This window comes from Typopeltis vanoorti, chromosome 16, assembly GCF_054136105.1.
Source record: "Typopeltis vanoorti isolate ZY-2024b chromosome 16, IOZ_Tvanoo_1.0, whole genome shotgun sequence".
NCBI classification, from domain to species: Eukaryota; Metazoa; Arthropoda; class Arachnida; order Uropygi; family Thelyphonidae; genus Typopeltis; species Typopeltis vanoorti.
Window position 1 is genome coordinate 49859695 of NC_143564.1, and position 13910 is coordinate 49873604.

General features: G+C 35.4%; 1 protein-coding gene across 1 annotated transcript in view; it reads left to right on the top strand.

Annotated features, from left to right (window-relative positions):
- The window catches only part of LOC150098011 (transport and Golgi organization protein 2 homolog), a 140046-nt gene extending 126805 nt beyond the window's left edge, over nt 1-13241 (top strand). Inside the window, exon 7 of the mRNA XM_090406655.1 lies at nt 13088-13241. Coding sequence (XP_090262781.1) covers nt 13088-13241 — 154 coding nt within the window. The remainder of the gene's footprint in view (nt 1-13087) is intronic.
- Nucleotides 13242-13910: the final 669 nt, after the last annotated feature.

The window sequence follows — 13910 nt, forward strand, 5'->3', positions numbered from 1 at the left end:
TTTTACAATTATAAATAGGAAAACAAATCAAAACAAATGAGTCTGTGTACCCTGAGACAGGACTTGGAGGTTCTTATGACGTGAAGGAAAGCCAGGCTTCTCTGTCGTATACTAATTGACGGATCTCTAGTGCAGAGAGTTGGGGGGAAATGAAGAGAATGTTGCTGATGTATTTCCAATATCGATTTCTGGATCTGCTCTTTTTTCTTTTCCCATCTGTATTGGTGTAAAGGACCAGAGCATCAAAAGGTGCAGAGGGTGGGTGTCTGAGTTGGTGGCCAAGTCATTTTATTTGGCTTATTCAGCATATGTTTTTATTTTCTTTCCTTATGAAGTCTAGAACTTTCACCTTTTCTAAAGGAAGCACTTTACAGCTTCTTTTTGGCATACCCAAATTGCTAGCATCACCACTCTTGCATTTTGGGGTCATTATTAAGTAAAATAAGGGTTATTGAACACAAGCATTGCAATACTGCAACAGTCGATCTGATAACTGAGACAGCTACTAAGTGACTAATGGGCTGGTGGCGTGTAGATACACTGGACAAAGGGATGATTCACGTCCCAGGTGGGACAATGCGAGATTTTATCATGCTACTCAGAACAGCATACAATTTAAAACTTATGAATTGTTTATTTCTGCAATTTTCAATTTAATATTTTTGGACTGGGATTGACTGTGGGTAACTAAAAAAATTGTGAAAGCGAACCGGCAGATAAGGGGGGGGGGCTACTATAATAGATTTTTTTAAATAGAAAATTACATTAAACAGAAATAACAAAAATTGATATAGTACATAAAGGATCTGTCATAAGATCAGTACCACTCTTAGATTTTTCCAATGCTTGCTCCACACAAGATCCAGTTCTTTCTGACCAACAGAAAGAATATGATGATTATGTTAGAGATTTTGAATCTATCTAAATGACAATATGAGCTGCTCAAAACATGTGTCCTCAACAATGGAATTCATTATCTTCAGGAATGAAAATTTCTAATTCAATAACAAAAACAAAATCCTAGATTCACATAAAAAAAAAAAAAAGACTGGAATTTCTTATTGCTGTGACACAGTTCAGGGAAATAAATGAATGAATTTCATGAGCCCAAAGACTGGTGCCTGCTTTATAGACTTCCAATATTTTTGAAGTTTACAAAACAAGCTTTGTAAGTGTTTAAACTTATTAGCTTAAAGGCAGTTTTGTTTTATAACAGTAAGAAGTCATCCATATGTCTCACATATTCAATAAGGAATGCAATGAGAGAGAATATGAAACAAGCTTCTCATTGACCTATGAAAAATATTTCCACCATAGTTTCTATGACAGTTCATAGTTCATGCATTAAATGTGCTGTACATCAGTAAAGTTGCATTTGATTTCCTAACTGCAAGATTTCCAAAAAAATCAGAAGCCTAAATATACCTTCAGAAAGGTATATCTGTTGGACCTAGTATTAGTGAATTATTACAAGAATTCAAAAAGGGCCTCACTAAAACGGAATTGGAAGCTTGAAAATTGTTCGGCGATATCGTTGAAGGGTTGTTTTGACAGTAAAATTAAAACTGAAGAGTATTATGAACTAGTTGATCTACTTATAATGAATTACTACAGGATGAAGAATTCACTGAAGATTTGCTTCTTTCATTCTCACTTGGAAACTTTGATGAAGTGAGTGACAAGTTGTTGGACAGTTACACCAGGACATCACAGGAATTAAGGCAGAAATACCAGGAAAATGGAAAGCTAGTAACGATGAAAGATTGCTTTTGGTTTACTATTATTATTATTACATGACACCTCCAGGGAGTCCAATGACTCATCGAGGGAGGGCACCTACTATACAACTCTCTGCCTCCACCACTCAATTCGCCAACTACAATGAACTGCAATTACACCAATGACATCTACCACCCACCACCACCACCACTAGTATTTTCACAGACAATCACAAATCATGCCCATGGCAGGATTCGAATCCGCAGCCTTTTGGCTGAAGATTAGACATGCTAACCACTCGGCCAACAAGGCCAGCAATGGTGACTGCATTATCTTTTAAATAGGGCAGTTATTATATATATATAATAAGTGCACTATTTTAAAGACCTATATATTTATTATTATTATTGTGGGCTACTCCATGGAGTCCTTAGACTAATTGAGGGAGGCCCTAAAATTCGTGCCCAGCACTATCCAACATTTGTGCAGCATCTATCATGCTTTGAACTCATTCACAGTCATGGCACCCACAACAGATTCTAGCAACCTAGTCGCTCATTCACCACTCTCCAATCAAAAAATCTGGTTCTCACACTGCTGCTAACTACATTCTTGCCCAGTTCCCAAGGATGGCTCCTAGTCCTCTCACTGCCAGACCTGTTCTGAAAAGTTTCCTCTGTATTAATCTTGTAAAAATCTTTCAGTAATTTGTATGTCTCAATCATATCACCCCCCTTTTCTGTTTGTCAACCAATTTCTGCAAGCCACAAATTTTCAACCTATCCTCATAAGCTTCATTTCAAAGACCTGATACCATCTTGGTCACTCGTCTCTGGATCCTTTCCACCTTCTCCTCATTCCCAAGAAACCCAGGTGACCAGATCTGCTTGTCAGGATATTCATCAGTAACCAAATAATCTGATGAGCTGCTTTAGCCATTTTTGCAATATGCCCCCTAAACTTTAACTCCCTATCCACTAACACCCCCCCAAATCCCTGGCTTCATTAATTTCTGAAGTACAGTTCCAATCTCAACTAATCTATTTAATTAACATAACTCTTCATAACTAGATGTCTTAAAGGAATATGTGTATTAGACATTGAAAGTTTATTTTTCACTTGGTTAGACTATAATACATTTAGTTTAATCCTTTATCCAAGTATGAGCAAACAGAGTTTGTGCCTGAAAATATCTTCAGGACTGGGGGTAAGGTAGTAGTACAACACAGGACAACTCATAGCAAAGGTGGAGCAAGCTACCATCACTCCTATCCCAGTATCTCCAATAATGCAAAACATCTCCTTGCATAATGTTATGCATTTAAGGGAAGGGCCACTACTCAGACTAGTTTCGACCTTTATTGAGGTCTCTTCAGCGGGAGCCAGGCCCAGAGGTGGAGATACTAGGCAGAAGCAATAGTCATCTTTATCTATAGGAGTTGCCAACTGATGTGCCACCTTTTTATTAAATTACTCTGGATTTAGAGAAAGATGTTGAAAGTTTATTTTTCACTTGGTTAGCCTAATGTACATTTAGTTTAATCCTTTATCCAAGTGTGAGCAAACAAAGTTTGCACCTGAAAATATCTTCAGGACTGGGGTAAGATAGTACAACACCGGGCAACTCGTAGCAAAGGTGGAGCAAGTTACCATCACTCCTATCCCAGTATCTCCCATAATGCAAACCGCAAGGAGATGTGTTTTGACTGAGAAATGTAGGTTACCATGTGGTTGGCAAAGAATTAAAAGTTCTAAAAAGGCTAACTGCTTATTTATTTCTACTTCTAGGGTGAACTGGATCCTTGGATGAATTGCATTTAATTTAGAGAGAAACTGTTGTAATCATCCAATTATTTGTCCTTTAAAAACAAGTTTTTTAAAGACTCATAAAGGCCATTATATCCATGCTGAATCTCATCACCATCCCAGTCAAAAGGTGGGAACTATTAAAACACAGGTTCATTGGGCCCACTCCTTTTGTTCTTCAGATGAACTATTACAGAAAGAATTGTAATATATTATTTCCTTTTTTTTTTATCTAATGGATATAAGAATTCTTTCATCAAAAGAGTTTTGAGTAGCTTGGATATATCTTTCTCTTCAAATACAGAAGAAATAACACATATTCCTATCCCTTATGTGCAAGGCATTAGTGAATACATAGCAAAAGTTTTAAAGCCACTATATTTTTGTTGCCTTTTGACCAATCAGAAAAATCTCCACCTTTCACACTTCTCCAAAGGACAAGCTTCCACATTTCAGTTATCCAGGTGTCTACCAGATTCTTTGTTCTTGTGGGTTATCTTATTTCGGACAAACAGGAGGATCTGCTTTTATTCGGCTAAAAGAACACAGGTCTTATATTCAATACCTTGAGCCTGAACAGTCTGGACTTGCAGAGCATGCCACCAACACTAGACAGAGTTCATTGGAACAAGACAAGAGTCCTTCACTAAAGTTGGTTTCTCATGGAACGCCTTTATAAAGAAACACGTGAAACTTTACTTCATGTTTCTTTATAAAGGCGTTCCATGAGGAACTGGGGAAAAGTACTATCTCCCACAAAGGGATAGACTACGCCTATCCCCTTTGTGGGAGATAGGAAAGATTACATGATTTAAAAAGTACTAACTTTTTTAATTGTATCTATATATATAATTTATTTAGTTATTTATCTATTTTTTTTTAAAATAAGTTAGGAAATTTGACCTTTTTTAGTTATCTTACATTAGCTACTTAGGTGGTGTCTTTTGGAATTGTTCAGTTATTGTTTAATTAGCTTTTTACATGAACTGAAGATGCATGTGATACTCAGGCGAAAATTCTACTAATAAATAATATTTTATGCGAGTTAATTTCGTTATTATAATTTGTATTAGACATATTGTTAATAACTGTTAACACGTACACACAAAAATAGAATTTACTGACTGATATATATTTCTTCCTTGTTACAAAGATGTTAGAGACAGAAGAAAAGATTGATAACATTCGAACACTAAGTCACATAGCACGTGTTTACTTAATTGTGTTTTTGTGACAGTTGAGCAAACAGGAGAATACACCATTCTCCTGTCTGCTTGACTGGGAAACAATGGTCATCTTTTGTAATTCAAATAGGTTACATAACTCACTTGTTATTACAAAAAGTATGAACAGTTAATTGTGATTACTTCCCAAACCAAAGATGCAGGCATGCAATCAGAAGAGTTAGAGTTTCACAAGTTCCAATGAACAGATTATCAAATGTAAAGTGACTCTAGTGTAGTCTTGGTTTAATGTTAAAGAACTCTGTGTCTAGTGGCAGTGGCATGATAAGCAAGAATTCATAATTCCTGCCTTGCATCATCTTCCTTTTACCTTCTTTTACCTTGCAGTGTCGAGGGCTTAATAATCATCGGACCTCAAGCCGTTCCCAGGATAAGGTGGTCATCCCTATGCTCCGGTGTATTATATGTCCTGTAGTGTTGAGTTCTCAAAGCCTGTTTGCCTGCTTTGCGGGATGAAAAACTCCAGGATAAACTGGGGAAAAAAACCTGCTCTCCACGCCCAAGACCGGCTAACTTGGATATGGCTGAGGAAGATCTTTCAGCTCCTCATGTCACCGACGGGAATCGAACCTAAGACACTCCTCCCCCAGGCATATGGTCGCGAAGCGCATAGCTACTAGGCTAACCGTGCGGACTGCCTTGCAAGATTCCAGAAATTTGATGAAGTCCTGGTGTTCTGAGCTTCTTATCTAGGGCAAGAAGGGAGGAGGTAATTTATTTTGGATATGAAAACAATTTACAAAATGGTTTCAAAGTACTTTTGGGAAATCTATATTATTTGTTCCAGTGTTCCTTTAGGGTAGGTTATGGAAACTCATTTTATATCAGATTATAGTTTGGATTATCACAATATATTAAAAAAATATATTACAGAAGAATTTCCTTATCAAGTGATCCAGATCTTGTATACTTGAGAAAAAGGCTACAAACTAAAAGTTGAATACCTTGAACCAAACTAGTAAAGAACAAGTTTGATTTTGGATGATTACTATAACTAGATTTCTTGAAAATAATCAAGAAATAAAGCAATAAGAATATAATGCAATATAAAGAATAAAGAACATGTCAGTAGTGAAAGTAGTGGTAGATTCATGCTATGCTGAAAAAAGTGTTTTAAAATAGTGTATGTGTGGCTGTTTATCAAAAATTGTGCTGCATTTTTTTTTTCAGTCCAAATACAAAGTGTCCTTCAGTAGTGTTTGTTGTTGGAATTTTTGTTTGTTTATATTGTGTTTGCTACTTGTTTGTTCTTACTGCTTCTGCTTCTAAAAATGGCATCCATAAAGAAGCTCACATTGGTGTATGAAGATTGAGTTCTGCCTTGGATTTTTTCCAATGAATGTGTTGAGAAAATTGCTTCGTGTATGGTGGTGATGGTGGTTGTGGGCAATAGATGGTGTTGATGTAGGTGATTGGTAGTAAAGGTTCTGTGTAGTAGTGGAGACGAAGAGTTGTACAGTAGACGTCCTCCCGCAATGAGTCTTTGGACTCCTTGGAGGTGTCATGAATAATAATAATAATAATATATATATAATATATATACACATAAACAATGGCATATACAACAAAAATAGATTTTTATTTAATCAAGTAATTCATGTAAGTTAAGAAAACAAACTATGAAACAAATACAGTACTATAAAATTATAAAAGTTACAAATTGTACGTGTATACAATTTGAAATTTTTATTTAAGTGCAAAGCACATTGCTCACATACACGAGCAACGCTCTTTGCATTTATTGCTGACACAGCAATAACACTGTCTCCGATTTTATGTTCGTTTTGTTTAATCGTTCGAACTGTAGATTCATTTAAATTCGAAGTCCTTGCAACTCCTGGTTTTTCTCCTTTTTTCAACCGATCCAAGATTTAAATTTTTTTCTTTGAGAGAAATTAATTTTCTTTTCGATGTTTTTTTCCCTTTCATTGCAGTTTCAGTGGTCATTAGTATACAATTTTTTTTTTACATAAAAAAAAAAACATTAATTATGTAACTCACCACAAAATAAAGTGCTCAGCTTGAGATTAACCATGCTACCGGCCAGGATGTATATATACATACACATTACCATGGAGGTAAAGTGCATATTTAAAATTGTAATTCCATTGATATTACATTGAAATTTATGATGGATATGAAGCTTTTGAGGATGCATACTTGATCTTTAATGGCCAGTAAGGTGGTTAATATAGCCATGATTTTTAATGCGCTTTCCTGGCAGAAAACGAAGACAATTTTCAACAATAAACACTTTATAAGGTAAACAATTGACATAACATGCATGCTAAAGGGTATTTCCTCTAATATAAATTTGCTTCTTATAACTACATGCACGATACGGGAAGACAAATTTAGCGCAGTGAAAAATATATGAAAAGATCAAGGGTTTCTACAATTTGCAGACCGCGTTATACGAGGGTTACCTGTACACTGCTTGGACAAAAGGCAATGGACACCCCCCATGAGCAAAGTACATCATGCCATGTAATGAGTCATGTGTTTGGAGCCAGCATAAAATTTAGGAATATGATGTTCCCAAGTTAGTGCGACTGTGTCTGGTTGAAATGGCTGCAAGAAGGGAACTGACAGAGGTTGAAATAGGTGTTGTGATAGGATGCCATGCTGCAGGCTTATCTGTTCAGCAAATTGTTAACAAATTGGGCCATCAAAGGTCAACAATCAATGATACCATACTGAAATGGAAGTGCAGAAAGTTAATTGCAAGTACTATCTGCAACAGATGGCCCACCACACTCACTGAAGGTGACTATAGGGTGCTATGAAGGAAAATATGCAAAAAACCGCAATTTGTCAGCTGACACACTGAATCTGGAGTTCCAGGGATTGACTGGAAAACTATGTTATGGAACGACTAATAACATTACACCCTCTGCTTAACAGATGGAAAGGTGTGGGTGTGACATATGCTCGGTGAACATCTTTTACCAGCATGCATAGCCCCAACTATAAAATTCGGAGGTGGTGTGATGGTACGATCCTGTTTTTCCTGGTTTGGTCTCAGACCTCTGTTTGTGGTGCTATTTAACTCCAGAGACAGCTGAACATTCTGGACATGCAATGCTTCCTACTTTGTAGCATTTCTACAGAATCGACCATTGTCTCTTTCGGCAAGACAATGCACTGTGTCATAAGGCTGCAGCTGTAACTGTGGTTTGCAGACATGAATGTCATCACACTTCACTGGCCTCAGAGCCCTGATCTCAACCCTATTAAACATCTGTTGGATGAAATGGAGCATTGGGTGAGGTCCAGGGACATCTCACAACAATTCAGGACCTCATTACTTATCTACAGAAAGAATGGTCCAAAATTTCCATTGATCGTTATCATATGCTTGTGGAATGTATTCTCTGTAGGATTACTGCAGTCAGTGCAGCGAAAGGAGATCCTACATCTGATTAAGGTTGATACCATGGCTGTTTGTTTCTTTTCTCACACAATGGTATCTGTTGACTTCTTTCCAAGTGGTGTATGTTACTTTATAAGTTGGTTCAGTAATTTCCTTATTTCATCCTGTCATCACTGGTGTTTTTGAAGCTTCATATTTATAAGCATAGATTTTCTTGGTTCTTCCAATTTTGCATATTTGTGGTCCTTATGCATACCATAGTGCTGATGACCGCTGTATTGTTTCACGTTTATATCACAGTATCACAAAATAAACACAATTTGATATTTGATTGCAAGCATGTAATAATGCAGTTCCCATTTTTCATTAAATACTTTATTCTCCTCTTTTATTTTCTTCATATTTGGAATATTTAGATATCAAAATTTGAAAAAAAAAAAAAAAATTAAACTTCTACTCATTCAGCTTGTTATAAAATGACAATACATACAACAGCACTGCAATATTGCAACACATGTGCAAAAATAAACAGTTTTTTCCCCAAATGATGCTGTTGTTGCACCCAGTACTAATGACTTCTAGTGACAAATTAATATATTATTCATCATATAAATTATGGAAACAACTGCCATGTTAGAGTAAATAAGAGACAAGCTGCGCTGCACTACAATCTACGTGATATGCTAAAGTTACATTGATTTGGTTAACCATTAAAACTATTGGCCTGACCTCTGGTGGGGGAAAAACCCTTTACCACATCAAAGCTAGAGTCCCGTTATTGTTATTATCTATTTGGTTACAAAAATAAATTAAGCTAGAGAGCAACATGTTCACACAAAAGTTACTTATATAAGTATACATACAAATTAAAACAGTATCGATGGTGGCCAATAAAAGTTGAAATAATTGCTTAGAGTCCTAAAGTCAAAGTTTGCTCAAAAACTTGACGAACTAAGTGGGCTGAATGTGTGCCACCCAAATTCTTGGGATTTTTATGCGACCATTAATTATTGTTAAGATTAGGATGGTTACTCAAAATTTCACAAGCTTCTTTAAATTTCCATTCGTACCAAGTTTTTGTATTATGTAAAGAATTCCAATAAATTCGGTGGAGGGTGTTAAGAGCATAATCTGAGAGGCCTGCTTCACCAAAATTGTTAAATTTAATGTGTCTTTTGTGTTTTTTTTTTGGATAGGAATTGTACATCCAGTTTCATCAATATAAGGTAAGTTACAGGTGCAATAGATATGATAAACTCCATGGTGAGTCAATGGGAGGGGAGAAGATCCTTAGGGGCATTGAATATGTTTTTTTAATTTTCTAGGTGGTTTCAAAGTGGCATTAAGATTATAGTGGTGTAGAATTCTATTACTTTTTTTTTGATAACCCTTTAATGTATGGGATAGCTATGGTTTTACTGTAATCTATATTATATATATTTTTTAATGAAGTTTTATGAAGAACTCTATTGATAGTATTTTTGCTATAGCCATTATTTATAAATGTATTGCTAATAACTTGTGATTCTTGTTTAAGAGCTTATTCATTAGAGCACATTATTATAGCTCTGTTTTTGAGGGTGTTAATGACTCCAAGTTTTTGCAAAGGGTGGTGACATGATTTAGCATGTATATATTGGCTGATATGTGTAGGCCCGTGGTAAACAGTGAAGAATAGACTGCTTGATGGAAGATGTGTGACCAGTGTATCCAGGAAAGGAAGTAATTTCTGATCTTCAATTTCAATAGTGAATTGTATGCGCTCATGTTTGTTTAGGTGGCTGAGGAAGGTGTTTAACATTTTGAAACCACGTGGCCAGATAACGAAAACAATATGATAAACTGCAGAACAATGAATAAGGATGAAACACCACCTATAGAACAATGGGTAGATTGATAATAATGGTCGATTTTTTAACATTGTGCTTTAAAGATAACGATTTTTTTAATATAATTAATTAAAACACATGCTGTTTGAAAATTAAAAAGTTAATAATTTGTAAATGATGACAATGCACAATTGACAAAATATGCAAAAAGGATAAACACCTCAAAGGGCCACAGATTGTCCCTTCCCTAGTATAAATAACAGAAAAGATGGAGATGTGCTTGATTCTTTCTTATACAGTCCTGGTGGCACACAGCCTGGATTAGGAGCAAGAATTAAAGTAGGATGGGGAATGAATGCTTCCGTGAATTGTTTCAATCAGATAACTTTCGATCTGATTGAAACAGTTGGATCAGATAACTGAAAACAATAACCAAGGAAATGCAAAGAAATCACAAAGATAATTCCACACAGCATTTTTATATTATGCCAGTTAGACACGTATATGACAGCAGCTGTACGAGTGTGGCTTCATGGGAGATGAAATCGACATTACAATATCGTTTGAATTGTCTTACTGACAAACAATATCCAGATTATAATCAGGTCACTAGTGAGGAAGAGATAAAGTGTGTTTGTAAAGTTATTAGGGTTATCTGATAGGCATGTGAACAATTTGTGTGAGAATAGTTATGTCCTGGCAATTCTACCCATTTGGAAAAGGAAAGACTGACCTGTGGACATCAAAATCTACAAGGAAGGCAACTTTGCTAGTTAGAAAAATGGAATGCACAAATCAACATTCAAAGGGGGGGGGGATTCAAAATTTCATTAAGGATGGTGCTACTAGGAGAACAACAGACAATCTGTTAAAAAATCAGATAAAAAAAAAGAGGGGACTCCAAGCATTACATTTTCTGTTATGGCATATCAGAGGACATTGCACTTCCAAGGTAGAAAGATTCAAAGAGAAAGTAAGTGGGAAAAAATGAAATGAGTGGACACTGAAAAAGTTTAAATTTCAGTTGGTTAGGAAAATGTGATGTGGTTCTGATGATTGGCAATAGAAGAAATGAACATCACTGAGGTTGGAGCTAAAACTTAACAGTGTGAAAGGAATTCGGGATATCTGCCTTCTTTCACAGGTAATTATTTTTCTTTTCTTGACTTTACATAGTTTTTTTTTAAAGTTTGGCTGAAACTGTTGAGGAATATGGAGTATACAGTAATAATTCTTTACTAAGCCATACACAGAAAATTTTACCCAACTCCTCTGTAAATCAGTCTCAGCAATTTTCTCTACATATCAAAGATTTTCTCAAGACACACAAAATATAGACATGTGAAAAGATTTATTTTTTATTTATCCCACACATGAAAGGTACAAGAACCTATAGCACATCGGTGCCAGGTGCAAGATGCACAGACGGGCCGAGAAAGAAGAAACCTATTGATATGCTTCTTAAAGAGCTGTAGGTTGAAAAAGTTGGGAAACACATCATGGGAAAGGCTGTTCCAGAGAACAGAAGTAGATGGAATAAATGAGGATTTATATTATCTATGATGTCTGACAGAACTCTTATAATCAAACTAATGTGAAGGAGCCTCTGTAGCCCAGTTGATACAGATGAGCCCTTTCAATGAAAAGACTCAGGTTAGAATCCTGTTTATGACGCAAGGAACCTTTATCAGGTCTTTTTATCAAATATTAAGTTCATCCATCTCATATGGCATAGAGGGTTTTTCCTTCCCGAAAACTTGGGTTTTTTGTTGCTCAGAACAGCACAATGGCTCCGTGAACACAAATTCTACAGACAAAAAAAAAATGCTTACCTTAGAGGAATAGCAAGATGGCTGCATTAAATTTCCTGAAGCCCCTAATCAAGGTCAACCCATCTCAGATGTAAGAAATGGTCCAAACAGTCATAGTTTCATTGTAAAGTGCAGTACCACCCCTTTATTTGCTGGAGACTTGAAGTCTATTGGCTGGGGATACAAATACACATACACAAATCGACCAATATGAAGGTGTAAATAGGATTTGGCTGTTGTAGGTTGATGAGATTTCAATGAAGTTAGATGTACACCACATTGTCGTGGCTTGAACACCTATCCTGTACAATCTATCTTATCTATTTAATTTCCTTTTAAGCATACACAACATCTTATGGTCTGCCTTCCACTGTTTGCAAATGATTGCCAGTTTCCTCTCTTTGGTTTTCTTTATTATTGTCAGCGTACTTCAGGGCTCTGTACTATTACTACCCCATATTAATTATCTTCTTTCACTAACCTCAAATCCTATTCACAGTTTTACTGATAATACACTCCACTCCTCTCTTCATTTTACAAACTTTTTATTTTTTAAATGATTTGCGTTTCATTTTCCATAACCAGTGTTACAGTTTGGCGATCTCTTGCCATTCTTCTGTGAGATGAGAACATAGTGATTCAATGCTACAAAAATGCAGTCCTGTCTTATTTCTCACAAGCTTTCTAAACAAACACTACTATTTATCTATAAGTGAAAACACTATAGAATTCTCAAACATGCCCAAATCTCAGAATACTTTACTCACATTTTGGACGATGCACCAAAAACCTTCCTAAAATGCATCATACTCTCTAGAAGAAGATAATGCAGTTAACCCTCTCTCACGGACTCACTTCTATCACTCACTTAAAGATGTTTTATTTCTACCTTTTCTAATACAGAGAGAAGAGGAATGCTGGTAGCTAAACTAGCTAAAATCATTTCCCCACTTTCCTCTAAGCTTGTGAAAATGTAAACTGGTCAATGTCTACACACAGTTGGTGTCAACCTTACCAAACCAACTTATCATCCTCCTCCTTGCCAGCTAGTCAAGCAACTCACCAGTATATTTTGTTATTTTTCTTAACGTTTTCCACACACATAGGGCAGTGTTGTGGTAGAGGTTTTATGATCTCTTGTGTAAAAGAATTACTTGTATATGTATAAAAGTAATATCAGTTATTTATAAAGATCTTGAACAGGTGAGGAAGAAGGACTATCAAAAACTATGTGTGTATGTATGATGATTTATTTTATTATTAATCATAATATATGAATCTATAAAAATAATCTCCCACTTACAGGACTCACACAGTTATCCTTATTGACAGCCTTGGCCAAGTAGATTATGTGGAAAAAACATTACAAGAACCAATTAACATTGATTTAGAATCGTGGGTGAGTACTAGACTGCAGTTTATGATTCAAGATCCAAATCATCTTGTATCACGATTATAGCAGTGTTACACACTTATATTAAAAATTTGTAACAACTGTCTTATAATTCTAGTCTACAAAAGTGAATTTTTTTTTTTTTTTTTTTTTTTTTTTTGTAATAAAGCATGTCAGCTATTGGAGAGTTTTAAATGTCAATAAAATCTCTTGTCCAGATTAAAAAAAAAAAAAAAGAAAAGAAAAAAAGTTATGTGAATTACTTAAATTTATATTCTGTGATAATAGTGTTTTATTTATTTCTAAACCCACTCAGGTAACTTAATTTTAGACAGAATTCTTTGATTTAAAGTTGCATTATTCATGAGTAATTACGTTCTAGATTGATGCACTCAAGTACTGATAAAATACAACTTCTATTTTCAATATTTTGCTTCTAATGTATTGGAAATTTTCAGAGAATTACATTTAAACCATAAGAAACCATGATGTGAAAGGAAAGAAATGCAGCATACTGTGTCTGCAGAGCAGGATTAGATGAAACACTGTTCATCAGATTCACCATTTCAACAATAAAGTGAACTGCAATTAATAGCAGTTTTTAAATCTCTCTTGGATTTTGAGGATTACAGCAATCTTCTGCTCCATTTTACAATCACTATAAAAGAACTTGCTAGTCTTGATTTTCCACTGCAAGACACTGTTGATGACTATCATATATAAACTCTCCTATCA